General features: G+C 40.1%; 1 protein-coding gene across 1 annotated transcript in view; it reads right to left on the minus strand.

The window, feature by feature from the left end:
* The window catches only part of Ca10 (carbonic anhydrase 10), a 506,430-nt gene that overhangs the window by 275,059 nt on the left and 205,259 nt on the right, over positions 1-26,112 (minus strand). Inside the window, exon 3 of the mRNA XM_052755893.1 lies at positions 22,227-22,369. Within this exon, the coding sequence (XP_052611853.1) occupies positions 22,227-22,369 (143 nt within the window). The remainder of the gene's footprint in view (positions 1-22,226; positions 22,370-26,112) is intronic.

Genomic DNA, 26,112 nt, shown 5'->3' on the forward strand with positions numbered 1-26,112 from the left:
ATAGGTTTCTATTGAACCTATGTTTAGATTTTTATAATTTGGTTTCCCAGAAAAAGCTTCCTATTTCCTTAGGTGACCAGTCAGTACCTCAGGGATTTGTACAACTCACTCTTCTTTCATGGAACAAGAGTGGAGAAAAAGATCCCTCTCCTCAGGAGCCCATAGGACAATGTAGAGTCTCTATTCCATCTTTGCTTCACTGATTTTTATATCTAATGTGCATGTGCACACGTGCACACACACGTGGTTCATCTATGAGTATCTATGAGTATGTGGGTGGGCACACTTGAATGTGTGGAGAGCGGAGGATAATGACAGCTCTTAGTCTTCAGGCACCTTCCACCATTTGTTTGAGGCAGAGTTTCTAATTTGCCTGGAACTTCATCAATTATCCTCAGGCACCTGGCAAGTGAGCTTCAGAGATCTGTCCATTTCTATCTACCATCTTGCCATCCCTGGTTTTACCAGCTTGCACCGCCACACCTAGCTTTTTATGTGGTGTTAGGGATCTGAACTCAGGTCCTCATGCTTGTGAGATGAATGCTTGACTGACCTAGCCATCTCTCTAGCTCTAGCATTAGCTTTTAAATAATAAAGACCCATTCCACTTGATCTGCAATTCAAAATGTCTTCCACTTAAAAATTCAAAACAGTAGCCATGCAAATAAAATGTCTGGTGGTGCTTTGCTTAATGTATGTGCTCCTGCTTATAGTATTTGCCTTATTTTTGAAAGCTGGTGATGAGCTATTTAAACCAGACCCATCCTGAGATGTGCAATGATGGAAATTAACAGCAGAAGGGGGAGCTCATGTCCTTTTGTGGGTTCACGCTAGACTCAGAACGGGGAAAGATTTTCAAGGGGGGGTGGTGTCCGAGGGGAGCATTAGAGACAATGTGAATCCCCTCTGATCCTGCCCTTAAGCTCTTTTAGGAAACGTAATCTCCAAAGATGTGGTTCAATTTTGATTATAAAGAGAATATCCATCTACGGATGGTAATTAATAAAAATGCAGAGCAGTAGATGAGCTGATTCCCCTCTTAATTAGAGGCTCCTGAGGGTGCATTAACTTCATTTAATTATTTATTTTGTTCTTTCTTCCATCCTGTCTTATCCCACAAACAACTTGACTTAACTAACAACAGAGCAAAACACAACACGATAGTTTTGTAGGTTAGCTATTGTATATAACAGTCACAAGGATCGAAGTGCTTAGAGCCAAATCAGGAGGGACTTGGCATGAGATGATGGGATTTGGAGAGAAATCCAGTAGGTTGTAAAGGTCTTCCAGTTTTATTGTATCCTATGAATGTCTGGACACTAGAAGGGATGTGGACAGCATGGCTCCCATGGAGGGAAAACACACTTATTGTTCAGAGTTAAAAAAAGTTTTCTCTAAATCCCTAGGCTTGGAGTTAAAGATATTGCTCCTAGAGCTACTTTAGGAAACCTGCATGATGCATCCTTTACTGAATGCCAAAAGCAAATCCATGCCACTGCCATAAACATGAATTTCTTAAAGCAAAATGAGTCTTAATGGTATTCATTATCGGGGGGAGTGGATAGATTTTGGTCTATTGGTTAATATCTTTCAAAGTAATTTTTGTTAACTTTGAAGGAGTGGTGATCTGGGAGGAGTGGGGAGAGAGAAAACTGTAGTTGAGATATAATGTATGAGAGAAGAATACAAAAAATTAAAGAAGAAAGGTTTTACATTAAGTTCTCAAAGGCCAATTTGGGCTTTAGAAAAAATGTAGATGGATGTCACAACTTGCTCTGCATTTTGACCGGGGGATGGGGTCAAAAGACCAAGGCTTACATGGCACCACATGGTTCCACTTTCTCCTCTAGAAACTTTGATCTCAGCCAACAGAACAGGCTGTAGGTAGCTTCTGTCCCTTCATTTTGGACCTCAGAATGCATCTGATCTGCTCTGAAAAGGAAGTCAGACCTGCCCTAGCAGGCCTGAAGATTCATAAGCAAGACTTAATGTATGTTTACATTTCACACAATCAAGATTTTGTAGTTAGTTGTTTAATATAGTTGTTGAGGCAATATCTGGCTAAGAACCTGTCTTGACTGCCTCACAAAGTTGGTGCGAAGATAAAATCAGGGAAGTATCATGGATATAATTTGAGTATCCAATTTTAATTAATGAATTATAATTGCTCATTTCTTGGATTTTTATTCCCACATATGATTTATAGAGTTTACATAAATCTTGCTTTTTGCTTACTGGGGTAGTAACAGATCCAGGGAAGAGTTATAAGCAATTTGAAGTAAGAGTCACAGAGATAATTACTCTACATGCATCACCAGACCTTTGCTTTCCATGTCACGTGAACCCTTCTATACTGGAATAAATACTATGTATGTATTTGATCCATGATGAGTGCAGGAAGGATGAGGCCTGAGAATGTTGAATAGGATGATACATAAGAACAATCTAGAAGAAGCTCAAAAGATTGAGAGAAAAATAGAAATAGATGAAAAAAAGGTGCTTGGAAACCAAAGTGGGTGTCTAACTCATTGACAGTTAGGTAATACTCATTGTATATGTAGGAGAGTCTTTGTAAATTCTGTAAAAATTTTGAATTGCCTAGTTGTCTTTTTCTATGGAACACTATGGAAGTTGTAATTTGAAAATCTGAAGGTCTGGATACTCCTAGTTTGATAGTGTTTCCAAATAATATAGTAAATGTTTATAGTGTATCTGCAAACAACTTTAATGCATATTTAATTGGCAATCACCATATGTCAAATAAAAGAAACACGATCCATTAGCCATGATTTCATGTGGTATTATGAAGTACATGAGCAATTACATGAGTAATTTACATGAGTTTATGTTTTCTATGAAGACTAAGGAGTATAGGTATTACAAAGAATGCTTTCCATAGAGTCTTCAGACATACAGTATTCTTGGTAATTGTGTGGATTTAAAAATAAGGTAACACTGATGGCATAAATAATACTGGCTTCAAATTAAAAGCTAACGATTCTCAGTAGCTTTTCAAAATAATTTCCAGGGTCACTTACTTCTCTGTGAAAATAAAAGTAAGTTGTGGGGGCCAAAGCGATGGCTCTGTGACTAAGAGTGCATTCGGTTCTTGGATAGGATCCAAGTTAAGTTCCTAGCACTCAAGTTAGCCAGCTCACAACCACCTACTGCTATAGCTCCAGGGCTCCAGTGCCCTCTTCTGGCCTCCATGGGCACTGCTCCCTCGTGCACCAACCCACACACTGACACATCCATGTACACAGTATTAAAAATTCAAATAATTAAATCTTAGTCAGGCATGGTGGTGCATGCCTTTTACCCCAGCACTCGGGAGGCTGAGGCAGGCAGGTCTCTGAGCTTGAGGCCAGCCTGGTCTACAGAGCGAGTTCCAGAATATCCAGAGCTACGCAGAGAAACCCTATCTCAAAAACCAAACGAAATAAAATAAACAAAAAAACCCAACCCAAATAAAATAAAATAAAACAAGACAAAAATTAAGTCTTAAATAAGTAAGTTGTGGAAACATTATGTGGTAGGCATATACTGGTGGAATTATTAAAGCAACTCCACATAGTTAAAAAGGAGGTTTATTTTGGGGGTAACTTACAATTAGTAAAGAGGTTGGTTACAGGATCTGGGAGAGGTGAGGTGCAGTCTAGCTGGGTTCTCTGAAGAACTCCACTAGGTCGACCATCCAGCATCCAGGATCCTCAGGAACCAAAAACTCTGGCGCATCCGGATCTCAGGCCTTAAGGGCTCCTATCTCGGCCCCACCTCAGGGACAGGCTATAGGTAGGCGTGACAGTTACCGGAAGCCTCAATGGGGGTAGTACTTCCAGGTCAAAGCTGGAACAGCTACCCACTATAGGTATAGCAATGGAAAACTTTTTTCCTTTTTAATACTATTTCATTCTTTGAAATTTTTATACATTTACACAATGCATATTGATTTTATCCATCCACCACTACCTCCCTTCAACTATTCTTGGTGCCCCCTTCACCTCTTCTGTCTTAGTTAGAGTCACTATTGCTAGGATGAAACACCATGACCAAAAGCAAGTTGGAGAGAAAAGAGTTTATTTGGCTTATGCTTCTATCACTAAAGGAAGTCAGAGCAAGAACTCAAGCAGGGCTAAAACTTGGAGGCAGGAGCTGACGCAGAGGCAATGGAGGACTGCTTCTTACTGGCTTGCTCATCATGACTTGCTCAGTCTGCTTTCTAATAGAACCCAGGACCACCAGCCCAGGGGATAGCATCACCCACTATGTATTGGGCCCTGCCTCATCAATCCACAATTTAAGAAATTCCCTGCAGATTTGCTTATAGCCAGATCTTATGGAGGCATTTTCTTCATAGAGATCCCCTCCTCTCATATGACTTTAGTGTGTGTCAAGTTGACATAAAACAAGCCAGCACCTCTAATATGCTGCGGTCCTCACTAGACCTCTTCATTATTAACTACATCTTACAGACCAGGAAGTAGGCTTAAGGAAGTAAAGTAACTTGCTTAAGGTCCATCAGAGCCCATTTACATCCTTTCCTCGGTGCATCCTGTCACCTTCACAGTTTATTTACCATGCTCCATATGGTACAGTTACTAAAAAGCAAATGGTAACTGCAAAAAAAATTCTTGCCTGCCATTTCTTTTCTTCATAGCTAGAGAGAGAGTTTACTAACATCAGTGTCAATGATCATAAAGGAAAATGTCTTAAGCCTTAAATTTGGTTTTCAAATACCAGCATTTCAGGGGCAGATTAGCTGACTCCAATAATATCTCTCAATTGCTGCACTGAAAGGGAATATTTTCATCCATTATAGAAAACTGTCAGAGGGAAACATTTTCCCGATATCACACCCAAGAGAACAGCATGTGCAGTAGCATTTTCATATTTTACCCAACTTTCACATACTCCATGCAGCATAATGTATACTTTATCTTTCGAAAAGCCTTGGTAACAAAAGGATAAAATAATCCATCTACACCTCACAGTTCATTCTAATAAGGCTGCATTCACATAAATAGCAGTAAAAAAATAAAAATGGAAATAAAGGCCTGTTAGGCAGCCCACCTGTCTGCACTGTGATTGGATCCTCAGGTAAGGTATAAAAGCTCAAGCCAACAGCTTTCACCACTCATAAGAGGTGGAAGCTAAGGGGCAGAGAAGAGGCAGCCATCTACAAAGGAAGGGAGGCAGGAGAGCTATTTCCTTTCTGTGCACAGGGAGCCAAGGAGAGCTTACCTTGCTATTCTTTTGGAATCACAAGGCCACTGGCTCTGGCCTTTAAGAACTCATTTACCTAAAAGTTTCTGAGCACTCTCAGGAAATAGCCAAGAGGATTTGGGAGCTGACTGCGAGAACCTCAAGAAAAGCAGAGAGAGGAGACGTGCCAATGTCTGGCACTTGAAAAGGTGGAGGCAGATGGATTGCTGGGCACAGAAGATTCTATGGACATATGACTAAGGGGAGGAGGGGAGGCATCCTTTCGTTGGTGACTGAGACTTTCTGATCCCTAACTTGGCAAGGTCGCTCAAATAAGTCTCTGGGGATTTTTTTTTTTTTTGTCAGATGCTTCTCTGAGATTGGAAAAACTGTACTGTATTTTGTGAAACCAAAAGGAAGACTGAAGTCATTTCATGGTCAGGGCATTCGGAGCATTCAGGCACTGGCAGAGGGCCCTCACTTGGCTTGCAGAATTATTACTGCCCAGATGGGAGCAAATGTTCCCTGTTATGCAGCAAAAGAAGTAGAGTGCCAGTAGGTAAGAGAAGCAGGAGAGACCACGTCTCCTTGTGCACCAGCCTCCAAGGAACAATGTGTTGTTACCCAGGACCAGGCAGAAGGGAGGGACCTGGAGGGCTGGGACACACTGGCAGAACGGTCTTGTGTGGACACTGTGCCTTTGATTCCATTGCCCTACTTTAGCAACACTTGAGAACGGAGAGGAGGCGATCTTGCATTCATTTCAGTCTTAATACTTGACCGGGAAAAGAACAACCCCAAGATTTATATCCATCAGCGTCATTATTATCCAGAGAGAACTGAGGTCAGGCTGGAAAATGAATGACAGAGACATGTCAGCCTCGCTCCTGTTAAATTATGCACATCGAGTGAAATTACTTCAGGGATGACTGCCTAGGAGAAACAGGGACAGGCCCTTTATGTCGGCCAGTCCTTTGAGGCTTGTGACTTTAAAAGCTAATTCCTGATCTGCTCGGAGCCCGGTGGACCTTGGAAAGGTGTCTATCAGAGTTTCCAAAGTGTCATTTGTGTTCATAAGGGAGCTCAGATGCAGAAAAACCAAGATGCGCCCTTATCATAACACAGAAAAGACAGCAGAAAAGACAGAAGGTGCAACCATGCTCTACACGGAGAGAAAGCATATGTGCTGTGTCCTAGATATTGAGACTGAGTGTTTTCATCTGGCTGAACTGTGAGAGCTGGTGTAGTGATGAAGATAGCTGTGCTAGGCATTTTCAATGGACACCTTTAAGATGAAGAAAGGGCATGGGAAAATTAACTACTAATTCAGCAACACATTTAAGGGATGCTTAACTATCACGTGTGGGAGGAGAGGCTCAGCCAGGAAATCAAACAAATGTGTAGCACCATCTACCAGGATAAAGCATGCGTAGTGCTGGGCTGAACAAAAAGCAGAGCCACCATTAACAGCTTGAAAAATGACCCTTGTCTTTAATCCCAGCACTTGGGAGGCAGAGGTAGACAGATCTCTATGAATTTGAGGCCAGCCTGGTCTACACAGTGAACTACAGGTCAGCCAGAGCTACAAAGTGACTCTCTCTCTCTCTCTCTCTCTCTCTCTCTCTCTCTCTCTCTCTCCCTCTCCCTCTCTCTGTCACACACACACACACACACACACACACACACACACACACACACACACACACACACACACACACACACACTAAAATCAGCCTGAAAGGTTGGAAGATCAGGTAAATATCCACTTTCCCTTATGTTCTCAAAACACGGCAAAGAAAAGAAACTTGGGCCAAAGAACTCTTGGAAGGAGTCTTCCAAGCCCAGGTCTTCTTCCTATACCTTTGAAATAGACAGGAACTATCTTTCTCCACCTTCGGCTTCAGTACAACTTTTGGGAAGGAATGGGATTTTAGAGTCAAATAACTCAAAAGTTTCGACTCAGCTCTACTATCACCCTTTATAACTCTAAATAAATTGCTGCACAGCTGCACACTTCAGTTTCCTGGCCTTTACAAGGAAGGCGTTATGATAAAATATATTTATCTAGGTGGGTTTAGGAGGTATTCATACTTTTCCTTTCCTTTTCTCATCTTTTTTTAACCCTAGAGACATTTTTTCCACTATCTATTTATTGGTTTATGCAATAAGCCTCAGTAAGTGCTTTCTGTATATTGTGCACGTTGTTGCTAACCACAAACAGTCTGATGCAGTATACAAATTACTGGGTGTGGTAATGCACAATTGTGATCTCAATGCAGCAGATCCATGGGACTCATTGGCCAGGTATGTTAGCCTACACCAATGAACAACCTTGTCTCAAAAAAACCAGGGTGGAATGAGCCTTCTAGGGAATGACACCTAACGATATCCTCTGGCCTTACAAGCAAATATACATGTGAACCTGCACACACATGTGCATCCACAGGAATGCACACACTCTACTGGAGGCTGAAATGAGCCATCCTCGTAAGGTTCTCTGCCTCCTATCAGTTATTTTAAACACAAATTCATGTGCAAGTACCAGACAATATCTTAACCAGCAAACATCATTTGTTCATCCAAACAGACTTTGCTGCTCTCACTGGAATGCTGTTATTAATTCACCTTGAAAAGGTGATCGACACATGCATATCCATTCTTCCTTTCAGTTATGTTGGTCCCAATCTACTAAAAGGCAAACTAAAAGCCTTCCCAGATGTATAAGCCTGAGTGTTTGTGTAACATCTAACTTTCTCATGTCTTCAGTAGGCTTTCAATTTTCTTTTTAAGTTATAGAGGGCAACAACATGGGACACACAGAGCAGTGTGACTACATTAATGCTGCTACTTGTTTATATATAATCTGTGACCGCTTACTTTTCCCCATTACGTTCTTCCAAGTGGATAACTTACAGTCATTAACTTTCAGGAAGTCCCTATATATCACAGCATCATAGCACTAAGCCTTTTGGAAATCCATCACAAATCAGTATACGGATGACATTGATGTCTTATTGCTATTCATTCCTTCTGGGCCGTTTTGAGCAGTTCATTTTTTTTTTTAGATCCCTGCAGTGTTGAAATAGGGCTTGCTCCACTATCTGTCCTTTTTGTAATCACAAAAGGAAATCTTGGCAGTTGTCATATATTTTACTCTTGAGGAAAATACCCGGTAATACTATGAATCGATTGAACAGCATGGACTCAAAGCTGCCTGGTGGAGGGTCATTCCCTCACTTCCCCAGAATGTTTTTAATCTTACTTTTTTGGACTCAGAAACTGTAAAGTAGTCATTAAAAGACAGTATGTAGGATAAAGATCTCTTATTTAGAAAATCCTAAGAGATTCCTCCCTCCTTGCTTTGTGCTTTTGAACATGCCTAGAACATGTATTTACAGTGTTGCATGTCACTGAAAGGAAGCTTGTGGAGGGGTCAGGTTAGGCACCTAAGGTTACAAAATAGTTCAGGAACATCCAGACTATGGAGTAGCAAAAACCATAGTTGGTAAAGGTATTGGAGGGATATGGCTTGTAGGAGGCAAGTAAGTAAAGAGAAGTTTTTAGAGAGAAATTTGAATGAAGATAAGAGAAGTGAGTCCCATAGAATCTTATTCTCCCTCAACCCTCCAAACTTTGTGAAGTATGCCACAGAAACTGTAGCTGGAGAAAGTGGGATCCCAGATGTAAGCAACTCAGTCTGCAGCACTCTGTAGCAAGCTATCAAATGGTTACTAGACTCATTTCCAATAAGAATATTTTTGATAAATCTAAAACATTTTTTTCAGCTCCAGCTACAATCAACATTATTGGTGATTTATCTGGACTGGTTCACCAGTCTCCGTAAGTATTGGTTGTAATGCTCTGGGAATTACCCTGACTCCTAAGAGCATTACTACACTGGTAGATTTGAATCAGCCAGCATGGCAGAAAAACATGCCACTGGATGTATGGCATTCATAGATTCTTGTGTGAACACTTCTGCTATGTCATGTTTAAGTTGCCAACTTGATATTGCTGAACACAGAGGTGGGAAGATACATGGAATTTGAAAAGTTGGTATAGGGTAATTTAATTACTTTTGATGTGATTGTGAATGATGTTGTTCCTCTGGTTTTCAGTTGTGTGTCATTAATATATAGGAAGGCTACCGAGTTTTGTACATTAATTTTGTATCCCACTTTGCCCAAAGTGTTTATGAGTGCTAAGAGTTCTCTGGTGGAGTCTTTAGGATTATATCTGCAAACAAGGATACTTGACATTTCCCTTTCCCATTTTATAACCATTTAATTTGCTTTTCTCTTCTTATTGGCTCAGTTAAGATTCTCTGAAGACATCATACACACTGAGAAATCAAGCAGGAGCTGAGCCAGAAACTTCCTCTGTGCTGGCTAGTGCTGGTTGCGAGAATGTAGGTGCTATCCAGGCTTCTGGAGGAGGGAAGTTATTAAGTGCTACCTAGCAGTCATAAAGGCTGCTAGAGGAGGAAAGTCATCAACTGTCATTCTGAGAACCCTGCATACTGCAATTCTGATGTGTCAGGCAAGAGGTGCTTGCTGGTGTAATAGTGTGCCAAGACTGTCCTAGAAATAATCAACTACTTTCTCATTGAATTTGAGGCCTGTTGCATAAGAGTGAGCACAAGCCTGGTCCTGGCACTGTAAATCTGCTCAAAACCTCTGCTGGAGACACAGGCTCTAGGGAAGAATGTATTACTCATGTTCTGCTAACCGGATATATAGCCAAGCTATGTTCTAAAATTTATGCTTATTAGACCAGGGATGCTGTTAGCCTGGGTTGGAGACCATAGACCAGTGCTGCTGTCAGCCTGGGTCAGAGAAGCTTCTATTTGCATAGGGCAGTATTTAATACAGTCTTACAGCTGGTCAAAGTGCTGAGAACAAGTGCTCAGCCTTAAGCAGGATGTCTATACTACCTTCTCCAAGGACAAGGGGACATCACAGAACAGGGGGCAGAAAGACTGAGAGCTACAGGATAGAGAAGAATGCCACGAGATGCCTGCCGTCTTCCAGGTGTAGCATGGCTGCAGAATCACAGGACACAGTAGATGAGACTGCTTGCACAAGACTTGCATTAGGAAAAAATACAGGAAAGAAGGAGGGGGACAAATGGAGGAAGAAGTTACTTAGCAAGACTACTGGAAGAGGCATGAAGATGGTCACTGGTAGTAAATATGATTGCAATGTGCTCCATTCCTTTAAAAATTGCCAAAAAAGTTAAAAAAAAAATTAAGAAGCAAAAAAAGTATAAAGAAAATAAAATGGGGGAAGAAGAAAAAGATAACTGTAAAATCATATAAGCTGACTCCATTGGTTCCCCCCATATGTAAATATCACCTGCTTGTGAATACTGTGGGTGTTGCACCCTTGCTGAATACACTAGAGGCTGGTTTTCTAGTCCCTAGGCCTGGCAGGTAGTGGTTCACTGATACTACACATGAGAGGTGGCTGTGAGCTGATGCTCTGACTGGAATCTCCTTGAACTCACATCTTCGTTAACTTTCTCCCTGACTCACTTCCCCTGTTTCCACGCAGTTTTCTCCTGAGGACTTCTTTAAGAGCATCGTTGTAAACCTGGTTTTAGAGAGCATCAGACTGTGGATGAGGGAGACAGCACTGATTTTGAATGGATAATTCTGCCAAATCCTACTGTATCCTATTTTACACACTGTGAATGAATAATTTCAGAATAATAATTTCAGAATAATAATCAACAGACACTGAGTTTTTTTATATTCAATCTTATCTGACAGCCAAGTAATAAATAGGAACATGCTTCAAATAACGCTTACTTCTTTCCTTCAAGATAGCCCGAGTTGCATGTCTTGCTTGTCTTGAAAAACAATGAAAATAGCTAGTTGGTTAATAAGTAAAGGAACAGTTACTTCATTTCAGTTAAAAAAAATAATTATTTGCTGAGGCTGAGAGATGGCTCAGTGGTTAAGAGAGTTGGTTGCTCTTCTAGAGAACACAAGTTCAATTCCCAGCACCCACATGGTGGCTCAAAACCTGTTGTCACTCCATTTGCAGAGGTTCTGATGCCCCCTTCTGGCCTCCACAGGCACCATGCATGCACTTGGTACACAGACACACAATCAGCCAACCCCCCATACATATAACATAGTTTTGTTTTTTTTTTTGTTTTTTTTTTTTTGGTTTTTCGAGACAGGGTTTCTCTGTGTAGCTTTGCGCCTTTCCTGGGACTCACTTGGTAGCCCAGGCTGGCCTCAAACTCACAGAGATCCGCCTGGCTCTGCCTCCCGAGTGCTGGGATTAAAGGCGTGCGCCACCACCGCCCGGCTAACATAGTTTTTAAAATAATTAAAATTTAATTTTCTAAATATTACAGGGAAAAGTAGAAAGTAAGGAAACTCTCATCCTTAGACACCATGGAATTTTTTCCACATTAACATGATAAAAACTGTTTTGGGACAGGAGAGATGCTGCTGGCTTTATAGGTGTCTATCAGGTATAACTCAGTAAAATGTGTTCACCTACAGGCAAAAAATGAAATCATGTACCTACATCAGATGACATTACATGCACTTGTTTTGTGTATGACTTAGAGCATGGGTGCTTCAAGGGTAGGGGCCAGAAATGACTAATATCATACTAAATGTTACATATGAGAAAGATCTGAGTCAAACAGCAAATGATGTGAAACATTAAGTAGAAGTTGCTGACATACGAAGCTGTGGACCTTTAGACTGGACAGTGGGTTAACAGCTGATGTGATGAATGGCACTAATCCTGACATCATTTGCAGTCTGGGTCTTGTATTCAGCATTCTACACAGTAAGGATGGTGTTAAAAATCTACTGTAAAGAGCTGGGTTGGTTATTCTGGTCACTCTTAATATTTTATGTAGCATTAGTAAAATTTTATCTACATTACATTCAACTTTCATAGGAAAAATTAAGTCTGATGATCTCTCAGATGCTCAATTATTTATGCTATCTAGACTCAAAATAGTGTTTTTTCAATCCTGGATTTTTCAGTGTTAAGCTAGCTCTTTTGTTTTTGAAACAGAATTTAGAAGAAAATGAACGTTTTCCTGAGCCCTTCAATCATTATCTCTCTGCTTTGCTCCAGAGGGAGGGAGAACTTTGTTTAAGAGGATGTTGTCTATTTTTCAGGTACTAAATATTTGGTTTCCAGGCAATGAGATCCAAAGCCTCTACAGCTCATGTAGAGGGGCAGTTTTTCTGGTTTATCCATCCAAACAGTCAGGCTTTCTAGGAACAGACTGGCATGTTTCAAAGCCTTCTTGGAATAAATGCAGAACAGATTTTTTTTTAAAATATCAAAAGCTAAAAAAAACCCTCTCTCTTGAGTAGTGACTATCTCTGCTATTGTTCAGGTACTCCACCAATTTTTTCTTTCCCTCCCTTCATTCCTCCCTCCCTTCCCATCTCTTTGAAACAGGTTCTTGCTACAATGAGTTCACGCTGGTCTAGAACTCACTGTGTATCCCAGGTTGGCCTTAAAGTAGTGTCTCCTGCCTCTGCCTCCAAAATTCTGGGAGATATTTGTAGATATGTAACCCCACAGCTGGTTTTAGATAGTTTTTTCTATCTTGATTGTTATAGACCACTTGTCCTGGCTTCTGAGTCATGATAACTGGAAGAAAGACTAACATGTGCTATATGCAGGGTTAGGGACTCACACACACATCCAATCCAAATGGTCAGCCCTGAAAACACACATACAAGTAATATTATACAGACTGTGAAGGTTGTAGTTATGTACTTATAAATATATGTTTATACATATGAATATATGTTATATATGACACACATCTATGTAACACTAAGTAATGAAAAATGAGGCCATGGACTTGAAAGAGAACTAGGGGCAAATGGGAGGGTTTGGGGAAGGGAAGAGAAAGGGGAAATGATGTAATTATAATCTCAAAAAATAAGACATAAGACAAGAGGTTTGTTAAAATGGGTTATGGACACACTTCTCTCCCCCTTTTCCCTTGGCTAATGTAGAAGAATGATAAGAGAGTCGAAGTGCAAGTAGAGTGGCTGAATAACACAATTTGTCGCCTATTTATTTTTAAAGATTTATTTTTGTTATTAATGGGTGCATAAATCACATGTATGTCTGTGAATCATGTGTATGCCTGGTCCCTAAGGAGGCCAGAAGGCTTCAGAACTCCCTGGAATGCGAGTTACATAAAGTTATGAGCAGCTATGTTTAGGGAATAGAACCTGGTCCCCCTAGAAGAACATCTGGTACTATTAACCATTGAAGCATCTTTCCAACCTGATTTGTTGCCTATTTTTTTTGTTTGTTTTTTTCGAGACAGGGTTTCTCTGTGTAGCTTTTGCACCTCTCCTGGAACTCACTCGGTAGCCCAGGCTGGCCTTGAACTCACAGAGCTCCACCTGCCTCTGCCTCCCGAGTGCTAGGATTAAAAGCATGCACCACCACCGCCCGGCTTGTTGCCTATTTTTAAAGGCTATTTAATTTACAAAGTGCCTGCTAGTTTCACCTGTGGGATCGTATATGCAGAAACCTAAAGCGGTGTGTTGTGATGGTTATGCAAATCATGATATACACTCTATTCATTCCAAAAATTCTTCTGCCTACAGATTAAATATTGTGACATAATATTTCCCATATTCCCTTAAAGAAATTGTGCTTAGTTTCTGGATAACTTGAATTTCCCCCCACTCAATATTGTCTCCCAAATCATTTAATTATTGATCTTTATATGTTTAGTTACAATGTTTTGTGAAATAAACGAACTCATTCCTTTGTGCTACACAAAGGAGAAGGTATTTTTTCCTTGGTCATGTGTATTTATGAACAGAAGAGGAGGAAGAAGATTAAGAGAGTGGGAGAAAGATAAAGAGAGAGCAAGAGGATATCAGAGACCAGAAAAATGGATGTGAACAAGTATGAGAAATAGAATAATAACAGGGGGAAAGATGAGACATATAGAGGGAATAAAGGAACAAGAAACAGAGAGGAGAAGTAAGAAAGACTGATTGCTCACCAGAGGGGCGGGATGAGAATTAGATACATTTATAAATCATGAAGCCAACAGCCAGGTGTTTCCTTAGGAGGCTTGTCTAATGACTGCATTGATTTCCTGGATGATATTAAGAGGTAAACACCACAAAGAGCTGCCAAGACAGTGAGCAGCAATCCTCAGCCCAGAACTAGGGATGGCAATGGTACCCATCACAGAGCAACTTTGAACGGAGTCTATATTTTGACTCAAAACGCAGCATCTGAGGTTTCCCTGTTCAGCACATCTTCCATTACTGCATTGTTACCCACGGAAATTTCAATTCTGAAAGCACTTCTCCAAGAACAAACACAATTTCCTTGGTCTCATTTCTTTCTCTTTAATCTAAATCTTTTCTTGGGCAACATACCTTTTGCCCTGAATTGTCCGCTCTAGCCAACCCAAAGGAAATTATGCTCAAGGAGAAGGTTCTGCATTGAAAACTCTGAGAAGTAATTTTATAGAGATTGAAAGAAAGCAATGCAAATTTCTTCCAAACCCAAACTAGTGCTAAGAATTTTCCTTAAGGAAGGGGTAAAATCCTCATTATATCTTTATTCTGGGGTTAGCCTATATTTCGTGTTCCCTGTCTAACCATTATAAAGCCAACAGAATTCCAGGTGGGAAGGATGAACTCAAAGTACTCATCTGAATCCACTGTATTCTACAATCTCAAGTGACCCTTCGTGCTTGTCAGAACGCTTATTTTCTGTGGTCTCAGTGTAACAGAAGGCCATTGAATTTTCACACAGCTCTTCTTCCTGTTTTTAGAAATATGTAACGAGGGGGAAACTTCACCCTTCATGCTCATGGAGTTTCATTGCCTAGGGTTGGGAGACACTAGTGAGGTGTCTCTGAATTCTTCATTTGTTATCCTAAGAGCTTGGCACATCTGTTACCAATTCTAACATGAGCATTAGTATCTTTGACAGAAATTCAGATGTGAGCTAAGTTGTGTTTTTCACTAACACCAATGATAGCACCTCTGATACCATATAACAGTTGTATAGGGTGCTTTTAGTTACTTACATCTAATAGCTTACATTCTAGCCTGTGTAACGTATTTTTTCTTGTAAAGGGTGCGTGTTGGTATGATATGTGAAGCCAAGAGAAGGCAGAGTTCTCATATGTGGCCAATAGGCAGCAATATGAAATTCAAACCCAGGTCTTATAATTTATCTATGGACATCTATTCTGCCCCTACCCCACCCTCGATGGGGACCTATGAGGTGTCACTGCTTCTAATTCCTCTAACTGCAGCTTTAGAAGTCTTCCTCATTTTCCAGAAGCCTCCATTCGTTCTAGACATTATTCACTACAAGGTTGATTTTATGAATCATTTCTCCCTTCATTCTCTTCCTTGACTCTAAGCTCCCCTCTCCCATCTCTTACAAGTCATTCAGAAACGTTATTTCTGTTAAAACTCCCCATGCAGTCTATTTCACATCTTCCACTCCCAGCAGTTCCTTTATGTGCTACCACCGTTTGCAACCATATTACTATAATTTCTTTTTAAGAGCTGCCCAATCCCCTAGTGTCATCTTCCACGAAGCAATGAGAGCATGTCTCCATTTTAAGTATGATGGTTAAAATTCTGCCCTTTGAAGTTTTCATATTCACATCTGACTGAAAGCATAGCATTTTCTGATACACAGACTACCATACCTTCTAAGATCATATTCCCAGACTGTCTACTTCATATCACTCACCTTTTCCTTGTTGCTTAAAGTTAGATTTCAGTAAGTAGACATCTTATTGCTTTCTTCAGAGAAAAGATATTATCAGTATGTCAAAACCACAAAATACAAATGAGTAAGAAGTGAATGTACTTCTTCAACAGGACTGGTGCTAAAGAGCTATTCTACATCATAAATATACATAAAACCATAAACATATAATTTATATATAATAATAATTTCATAGTTCCTTTAGTATCTGTTTCATTATTATCTCAAATAGTTTTAAAAATAAATTTCTCCCATATAGCTCCTGTATATCTATATTTTCTCTCCAAATATACATAAAAAATTCTTGGAGGACTGGAAATACCTTACACAATAAAGGTTTCAGGATACAGTGATGTACACCATTGATAGCAATAATTATTTATGGTCATCTCAATTGTGCTCTGAACTTCATGGGGAAATTTAAAAATTGGGGAGTGATGAAGATTTCACCTACAAATGCAATTTACATTCCATATGTTTTCAACTTACTCAGCATCTCATGACAATGACAATATATGAAATTTAGTTTTAGTGACAGATTCTGCTGATGACATTGTTCCCATTCATCATGGATGCTGCCCACATTTTTCCCACTTTGAATCAGAACAACACTTGAATAATTCCACATCAACCTTTTCATTGGTAATCAACAATAATACTACACCGATCAGTCTCAGGGATCTACAATGAAAATATGAAAGCCTATTTATCCCAAGAAGCTCCTAATCCAAGGACGGATGTACTCTAGATGATAAAGCACATCCTAAAGGAAATATCAGTGAAGTACTTAAGCCAAATGAAGAAGGATTTCATCATAGTCAAAGATCAAGGGAGTTTCATGGGGGAGGTGGCACTGAAGTCACAGGGAGTGGATATTAAAAAGGAAGGATATAAAGTCCCGAGTTATGTCAAGTGAAGGGTAAATTGTTGCCAAAGCACTGATTCCAGTGACATACACTCAGAGTAAAAAATAAGTACTATAGCCTCATCCCCTCACTTGGTACAAGAGATACACAGGAAATACATACAGGATATGTCTTTAGAAAGGAGACATGCTGCTGAATTGCAGCTGCTGCAAACATCTTACTTAAATGTTTGTTGTTCACTTGGTGTGTGTGTGTGTGTGTGTGTGTGTGTGTGTGTGTGTGTGTGTGTGTGTGTATGTATGTATGTATGCTATTGTTGTGTAACAGTTTCCTTGGAGATTGAAACATTCCATCCCAGGGGAATGCTCCTTAAGCAGGAAGGTAAACAATTCAAAAGAGCTTCAGGATGTACCTGGAACTGACCAGATTCATTAGACCCCTCCCTGCCAGAGTAAGCAATAAAAGCTGAGAGTCTCACATAAAAGCAGAAGCAAGCAGAAGACTCTCAGATGGTGGGCTGAAAACTCTCCACAACCTTGAGCCAAAATGAATCTTTCCTCCCTTAAATCGTGTTGAGTACAGTGGTTACTATGATGCAAAATTAAATGCTGTATTTATACAAAGTGGATTTGATGACTTGAAAAATCCGTCAGCCACTTTTGAAAGTCACGAGTTGATTGGTAACTTTATATAGAATGGATTTATTAGTTCAAAACTAGTTTAAGGGGACCATGTTAAAATAATTTATTAATTTTCTTCTTTGACAATTTCATACACATGCTTATTATGTATTCTGGTCACTGTCACTCTCATCAGTGTCCCTTCCTCCTTACAGGCCCTGTCTCACACTCCTGTCTTTATATCTGGCTTGTGATCCCCTGAGTTTAACCACAGCCATTTGTGTGACCCTGGGTTTTGAACTAGCTGCTGGAACCTGATATTTCTTATACCCATAGACAATCAAGAATTACTTTGGTTTCATCTTAAAAGAAAAAAAAATCTTAAATATCAGAAATGAAGAGGCAGGTTGAAAAGTACTACCTTCTAAGAAAAGAAAACCATTGCTTAAGAAGTACCATAGAATAAGCAACTCAAAAGGTAAAGGAAATTTCTACTTAATAGAAAGTATTCTCAGGAACTGGGGTGGTAGCTCAGGAAGTCGAATGCTTACTGAACAAACAAAAGGAACCTACATTCTGTCTCCAGACTACATAAAAACAACAACAACAACAATAACAACAACAACAACAACAAAAACAAGTGGACTGATGCATGCTTGTAATCCAGTGCTGGGGAGATAGACAGACACAGGTGGATCTATGAGGCCTGTTAGCCAGCCAGCCTGCTTGGCCATCTCCAGACCAGTGAGGGAGTCTGTCTTATAAAATAAGGAGTGCATTTCCAGGTAAATAGCACTGAAGATTGTCCTCTGGCCTGAACAAGCACATGCACACATGCAAACCTGTAAACACACCTGTATGCACATACATGAACATGTACACACATGTATTAACACACATAAGTAAAATTTCTCTATTATATTCAAGTTACAGAACATTTTGATTCTCATCTGATCATTGTTATTCCTGGTTGCTCTTATCTTGGAGTTGGTTTCAGCTCTTGCCTGTACTAATAAAATCCCTTATCCCATCATTCACGCTCGGTGCCAGGTCAGATTTGTTAAAACAAACACAAAAAGACAAGTCAGGGCCTCGGCAGAGCTGCTTCATGGTTTTGTGCAGAAAGACACATTTAAATGCCAGAGGGAATAATGTTCACAGATAAAAATGTGACGTGAAACACACTTACTGGGGTGCATTTAACCTACTGACATCCAACTGACCTCAGGTTTGAAAATGTGGCACCTTCCCCCTGTTCTACAAAACATCCCATCTAACAGGGTGATTTTTCAAGCCCTTTGAGCTGGACATTTTTTTTAAGGCAAAAATCTAAAATCAGAGCAGTGTTCTGAATTCTTACTTCCAAAGCAAGTCATGAAACACCACCTTTCTACAGCTTGAAGCATGATTTAGCTATTGTCTGTCAAGTTCAGGCATTTCATCTCCTGCCACTGTCTATATTTTATTTTCTGCCTTATATAAATGTAAAGGGCACCACCAGCCAGTTCTGAGCTCGTCAAACCCCTGACAACACAAATCATGCCAGATATAAATATTTTCATTGTCACAGCAAATGTTTCCAAAATCACAAACTCGGATGCCTTTGCAAATTGGTTTGGAACAGGTACAATGTACTGAATGAAAGAGATAAAAGAAAAAAACCGCTTCCTGAAAAAACAAACAAACAAACAAAAGGCCCAAATCCACAGTAATATTCGAATATATGAGAAACAGATTTCTTCTTTCCCAATACATTTGAAGGAAATGGCCCTTTTTTTCTTTATATCAACACTTCTAAGATGACTCAACAAAAGATGGAATATGAGTTGATTCTGTATCACTTTGCCATTTTTTTCCCATTCTGCTCCCAATACATACTTTACCTAAATACCCTTTGGATATGTTCTGCAACATGTCCTATCTTTAAAAATAGTATTTTAATTAGCATACAAAATAATGGGTTCTATTATGACATGTTCATGTATGCAAATCATTGTTACTTGATCATGCTTTTCTTTTTATTTTCCTCTCATCCACCCCACTGACTCCTTCCTTTCCCAAATATCTCCCCATACATATGTACAACTTCTAGATTCTGCACAGGAGAGAAAATACACAGTGTTTTCCTTTTCTTCCCCGATGCCCTCCCCCCAATATTCCCTTCTTATACAGTATTGTACAACAAAGGCATAGCCAACATTAGACTCTGTGGAAACACTAAACACATTTTGTTTTATGTCAAGGATGAGCCAAAGGTGTCTACTTCTTCAATTTTGTGGTTGAGTCTCTGCTAGAGCAACAAGGCAAGAGAAGGAAATACACAGGACATAAATAAGTCAAAGTATTGTTATTAGTATATGATATCATCTTCTACTTAAAAGGCTCCACCAGAAAATTCTTAGGTCTGATGAACACTTTCAGCAAAGTCAGGATGCAAAAATCAGAAGCTTTTTTTGGTAGGCCAATAATGAACATGCTGAGAAAGAAATCAGGAAAACAATCTCACTTGTTATAAATAAACTGATATCATATCTGAATGAATGTAACCCAGGAGGAGAAAGAGCTACACAATGAAAACCCTGAGCATTCCACAACACTTAGGAAAATGTCCACTTCTTCAGCAGCCTTAGGAGTTGGTGTCTGCTCCCGCCACCATCTTCTACCCTGCCCACAAGCCCCTGGCTTTTGTGTGGGCTCCGGCTTTGCTGGCTACCTTCCAGGCGGTTTACTATGAAACGCAGGCATCAAACCTCATTCTGTCTTAGGTGTTTTTGCTTATGTTACTGTTTGCCTGGGATGCAGTTATGCCCCCTGTCATCCTCTCCAACAAAGAAAAGATAATTCAATGTTTACTTAAACTGAAACTTTCACTTATAAATGATGACCAGGAAAGTTATAGGTTTGTGACTTCAGATGAGTATATAGCAAGCTGTATATGTGTATATATGAGCTATATCAAGTTTATTTTAGAATTCATAAAAATGGAATTGCCAGTGAAACAATTAGAATGGTTTTGCTTTTCTATAAGATATATGAACTTTCTACAAAAAAACCCATGATTTCCAAATAATTTTAAAAAGAGCAGTCAAAAACTGCACAGCTAAATAGTCTCAATCTCACATGCAATGACTTGATTTTTTTTTCTACTTGGAAACATTATGCATATTTATGTGTATATGTGTGACGTGTGTATGTGTGTGTGTGTGTGTGTGTGTGTGTGTGTGTGTGTGTGTGCACGTGTGCATCTGTTTGTACAAATGTGCTTACCTGACTACGTGAATGTGGAGGCAAGACCTTTCACATTGCACTCTATTTTTTGAGACAAGGTCTCTCACTGAACCTGTAGCTGGCCATTTTGGTTAAACTGGTGGTTAACCAGCCTGTGTTTTGCCTGGCCTCACCTCCCATGCATTGGAGTTGTAGGTACTGTAAGCACTTCCCCAACTAAAGGTATCACTCCAGCCCCACTTCAATGCTTCTTAAAACCTGGCTTTTGTGACCTGAGTTAAAGCTGCTAACAAGTTTTTGGTGAGTCATGGTGTGTGTGTGTGTGTGTGTGTGTGTGTGTGTGTGTGTGCACATGTGTGCATCTGTTTGTACAAATGTGCTTACCTGACTATGTGAATGTGGAGGCAAGACCTTTCACATTGCACTCTATTTTTTGAGACAAGGTCTCTCACTGAACCTGTAGCTGGCCATTTTGGTTAAACTGGTGGTTAACCAGCCTGTGTTTTGCCTGGCTTCACCTCCCATGCATTAGAGTTGTAGGTACTGTAAGCACTTCCCCAACTAAAGGTATCACTCCAGCCCCACTTCAATGCTTCTTAAAACCTGGCTGGCTTTTGTGACTTGAGTTAAAGCTGCTAACAAGTTTTTGGTGAGTCATGAAGTGAGTGAGAGAGAGAGAGAGAGAGAGAGAGAGAGAGAGAGAGAGAGAGAGAGAGAGAGAATGGATGAGTAACAGACTACAGAGGGGGAAGAGTGGACAGTCCAGCTCTGGAGAAGGATCTGCCAGGAATAACAAATATCTGTAATTACAGCCCTTGCTTTTTTGCACACAAGTGGCTTTTCATTTCTCTTGAATTCACAACAACGAAATCACCTTCAAACACAATCTTCTATGCATGTGCATTTCCCCCCCCCATTCTAACATCCTAGCCAACAGTAAAAGGCAGTGAAATAGAAAGAAGTCAGCAAGAGAAAGACTGGATTCTAGCAGTGAGCAGCCCCCAAAGGCATTATGCCCTTCACAAATTAAGGATGCACTCCTGGCAGGAGGAGAGGGCGGGACTGAGTCTAGTGTAAGAATCACAAAGCTCAGCTCAGCATTTCCGGGCAGAAGGGAGGATTCTTAGCCAGCAAGATGCCCCAGGAAGATTAATTATTGATTTTCTTATAAATCATCTTAGGTGATTGTTGTTTGTTTTCCCTCCCAGGATGAGAAACGTCTGATTTTACTCTTGTTTAAATAAATTCCTTCTACTTCAGTGCAGTTAAATGAAGATCAAGAGAAGTAGTCCCAGAGGAAGGATTTTCCAACACGGTAGGCAGGGGAGTCAACTGTGTGCTGACCTTCATGCGGTACCAAGGGTCAGGACCTGGATTTTATGAAGGAGGAAAAACACTATTTGGACATAGTTATATATTTGTTAGGAGTGCTCTTGAGGTCTGTGATAATTGCTAGGTGTCACTCATCACAGAGACCAAGATCCAGAAGACTAGCTTTGACAATGAGCATCACCCATCATCACAGAAGCTACATGGTGGCTTACCTTTCTGCCTCCGGTGTTGATGCGCAGAGGTGTCAGAAAGGGATCGAAGATCATGTGACTGGTCTCTATGTTGACTGGCGACTGCCGTTTTCCCACAGAGCAAAGATTCCAAGCTGAGTTCACCAATCCCCAGAAAGAAGGAACTAGGAGTAAAAATGAAATTGTAGGATTAGGCTACATGGAAAAGAGGAAAAAAGAATATATTAAAAGGAAACATAAGTTACAAGGTGGTAAACAAAGAATGTCAAGTAATATTCTGGCTCAAGGAGATCTCAAGGTGTTGTCATGGCATTTTCCCAGGCCTCAGTCTTGGTCAATTTTTTCAAATATTGTCTTCACGATCTCTGAAGGTCAGATTTTCTTACTTCATGCACATCCTGCAGCCTCTTTACTGCATCTGTGCTTTGGTACTAACATTGTCTTTTAAGTCATATCCTCTTTGCAACATGTTCAAAGTACAGCAAGTATTTAACAACTCCAGAGTGGATGCTCTGTTCCTCTCCTAGGTGGAAATGATGTGAGAATCAGTGGTGTCCAATCTTGAAGGTTTCTGAAGCTTTTCAAAGTAAGTGTCATTTGACATATACAAGGTGTTTTTCCATGAGTTGTCAAGACCAAACTGAGGGAATGGTTTATTTTTATGACCCCCCCAATCAAAACTAGACAGGAGCTTAGCAACTTGACGCTATCTTTGTTTGGTTCAACTTGTGTCATTAACCTAATGTTCCAGCAACTGAAGAACATGATCATTTGAGAGACAGGAAAAAAAAAATCACATCGAGTGCTGAGTGCAGATATCCAAAGGAAAACTGTCAGCTCACTTTTAGTGTTCCAGTAATACACCTATTAGTGTGTGTGTGTGTGTGTGTGTGTGTGTGTGTGTATATATATATATATATATATATATATCACAGAATTTCCAGTCTTTTTTTCTTGTATTTAACAGTTAGTAGAGTAATAGGAAGAGTTAACATTCACAGTTTATGTTCATGAAGAAACTATACCTTTAGCATTTACTATCTCATCAGTATTTCCATTGAAATGCAGAAGCCATGCATCTCCCATTTTTCACTGTGTTTGGTCATTCATCCACTGATCAACCCACAACAACTATATGCAGTGAGCGCCCACCTTGGTGTTCTGCCCTGGGTTAGTTTGAATCTCAAAGAAAGAATAAAAGAATAAGAATAATGAGAACCAAAAGTTGAGACTAATTGGAAAGTGCTGTGAGGCTATTGATGAAGGGCATTCAGCTCAGCCTTGGAGGAGTTGAACCAGATAGTGGTTATTGATGAACATTGCAATCATGTCATAATCCTCTTACATGCAACTGCCATCTCAGAAACTCAAGTTGAATGTGGATGTTAACTTACAGTAGCCATCATGCCTGCTCATATCCTAATGGCTAAAACCAAAGTCAGAAAGGAGTCTAGGAAACACTTGCCAAACAGTTGTATAATTCTGAAGAACTATGACTGATGGTATCTTTATTCCAATGAAAAACCCAAATTCGGTGACCTCATTAATTCAAGCCAACACTGGGCAGAAGCAGGTTCTCAGACAAATGCTTTAACACCAGCATGCAGTGGGATTCATATCTAATTTGGCTTAATCCATTCCAATGAGCCTCTGGTGGTTTTGTTCCTTTTAGGTTAAGGAGTTTGAATTGGCTTCCTCAACATAAGCAACAGTCAATATGGCAGCAATGGCCAGAGGGAGAAAGAGAAGAAGGAAGAAAAGCAAGAGTAGAAACAAGAAAACTTACTCATGGACTTGTGCTTCCTCGATGCCTCATTTCTTAATGTGTAAACTATGTTATCACTGAAAACTGCTTCACATGTTTACAAGATACCACATCCTAGCAAAACTATAATACCTAATGAAGTTTTTGCATTCAAAATGTACTTTTCATCCACAGTGTTCCCTGAACCGTAGGTGTAGGGGTTTTGTCGTCTGTGGCTGAGCACCTCACCATCAGTTGTTTTATACACTATGATCCACTGTGGCAGCTCTGGATTTTTGCAATGGTCTATATCTGCTGCAAAGAGAAGCTTCGTTGATGAGGTATGAAAACTGCATTTCTCTGTGGGTGTAAGGATAAGTATTTAGAATGAAGTTAGGGATAGCCTTGGTTTAGTAAAGTGGCAGTAGTAGATGGTTCTCTAGGATCTGTGATAGGATCTCACTAGCCCTGGATAGTTAGCTAGGTTTCCATTACTGGGCATGATTCCCCTCCTGTGGGACGGGCCTTATATTCTTTAGACAGCTGTTGGTTACTGCAAAGATATGAGTGCCACTGTTGCTCTTTTAGGAATGTCTTGCCTGCTGGTCATGGTTGTAGTTCATAGGTGTCACATTTGGGTAGGAGCTATTGATTACTTCCCTCCTTTGATAGCTTGTATAGTACCTTTTCATACTATGAAAGAGAGAGAGTCCCCAGGGAAGAGGCTTCTACGTTACTTCCAGCTCAGATCCTCTGGGTCTGTGTCCATGGTGTCTTCTGAAACATGGACTTACCTTCAACTTCTGAGAGGCAACTAGGGGCAGCAGCAATAACTTATATTGTTTTGGGAGGCTCTTGGAATTCCCTGACCAACAATTTGAAAGGAAATTTCTTATGGCTGGCAGTGGATTTCTGCAAGAGTCTATGGTTTTTAGGCATTATCTCCTCAACTAGCACAACTTCATACACACACACACACACACACACACACACACACGAGAGAGAGAGAGAGAGAGAGAGAGAGAGAGAGAGAGAGAGAGAGAGAGAGAATGCATATATGTGTGTATATTACATGCCATTTTAAATAAACATAAAACAATATGACTCCCTATGGCTTTTTCAGACATCCTTAGTGTTATTTATCATTCTCCCTTCCAAATTAAAGGCATCCTTTTCTATTTCCTCCTTCATATCATCTATATCCTGCTATTCCCTTCTGTAGAGCTCCCCACCACAGTCTAGCTTATATACTCTTTGATAACCAAGACATGCATCTATGGGATGTGTGTTTGTGTGTGTGTGTGTGTGTGTGTGTGTGTGTGTGTGTGTGTGTGTGTGTGTTCTCAATAAGGCAGCTGCATGATAAAACACAGTTACAGCTGGTGCACATTGCATTTCATCTACTCCCATGAAAATCATTAACAAAAATAATTCTAACCCCATAAACTGTCTGTAAGGCTGCCTTTGTATGACACCATCGGTGAGCAGATGCTGCCATGCCTTACTAATAAACTTCATACCCAAAAAGTCCCCCCACAAAAACACAAACAGCAAAAACTTTATGTGAACATCTGCCTTTGCTTTTACTGGGTATGGAGTTCTTTATGACAGTTTCAGGGCTTTATATCCCCTCTTCACCATCAAGGCCCCTGTCTCTCATTCTAACCACCTGCTTAGGAATCAGAGAGTAACTAAGAAACACTTTCCTTTGCTCACTGTGTCCCTCATCTGCTCAGCACCTCAAAGTGTACTGAGTTTACTCACAACTGAATGGTAGGTTTTTAAATCAGCCATACATATATGTATATGTATTTTTTTTCAGAACTAGAAGCCACCTTAGAGTTCATTTTACCTAAATGCATCCATGGCCTGGAAATCACAGATCAGAGGGTAAAGTACTCTACACACAGTCACACTGCCAAGCAGAGACCAGAAAGCACAGAGAAAAGACCAGAATCAGCTCTGAAAACTCCAGTTGTCACAGAAGACCCATTTCTCTCTGCAAGGATCCAGTCAGAAGCAGTGGATTGATTATTGCCCTGACCCTTGCAAGACTTGTGTTTCCATTTCTCTTTTGGTAAATCAAGAATAATAACATAAAAAATAATAAAACAAGAAAAACAACATCGGTGTCTATTTGGCAGTTTAAAAAAAATTCCAAAT

This window comes from Peromyscus californicus, unplaced genomic scaffold, assembly GCF_007827085.1.
Source record: "Peromyscus californicus insignis strain IS unplaced genomic scaffold, ASM782708v3 Scaffold_3__1_contigs__length_106647218, whole genome shotgun sequence".
Classification (NCBI taxonomy): Eukaryota; Metazoa; Chordata; class Mammalia; order Rodentia; family Cricetidae; genus Peromyscus; species Peromyscus californicus.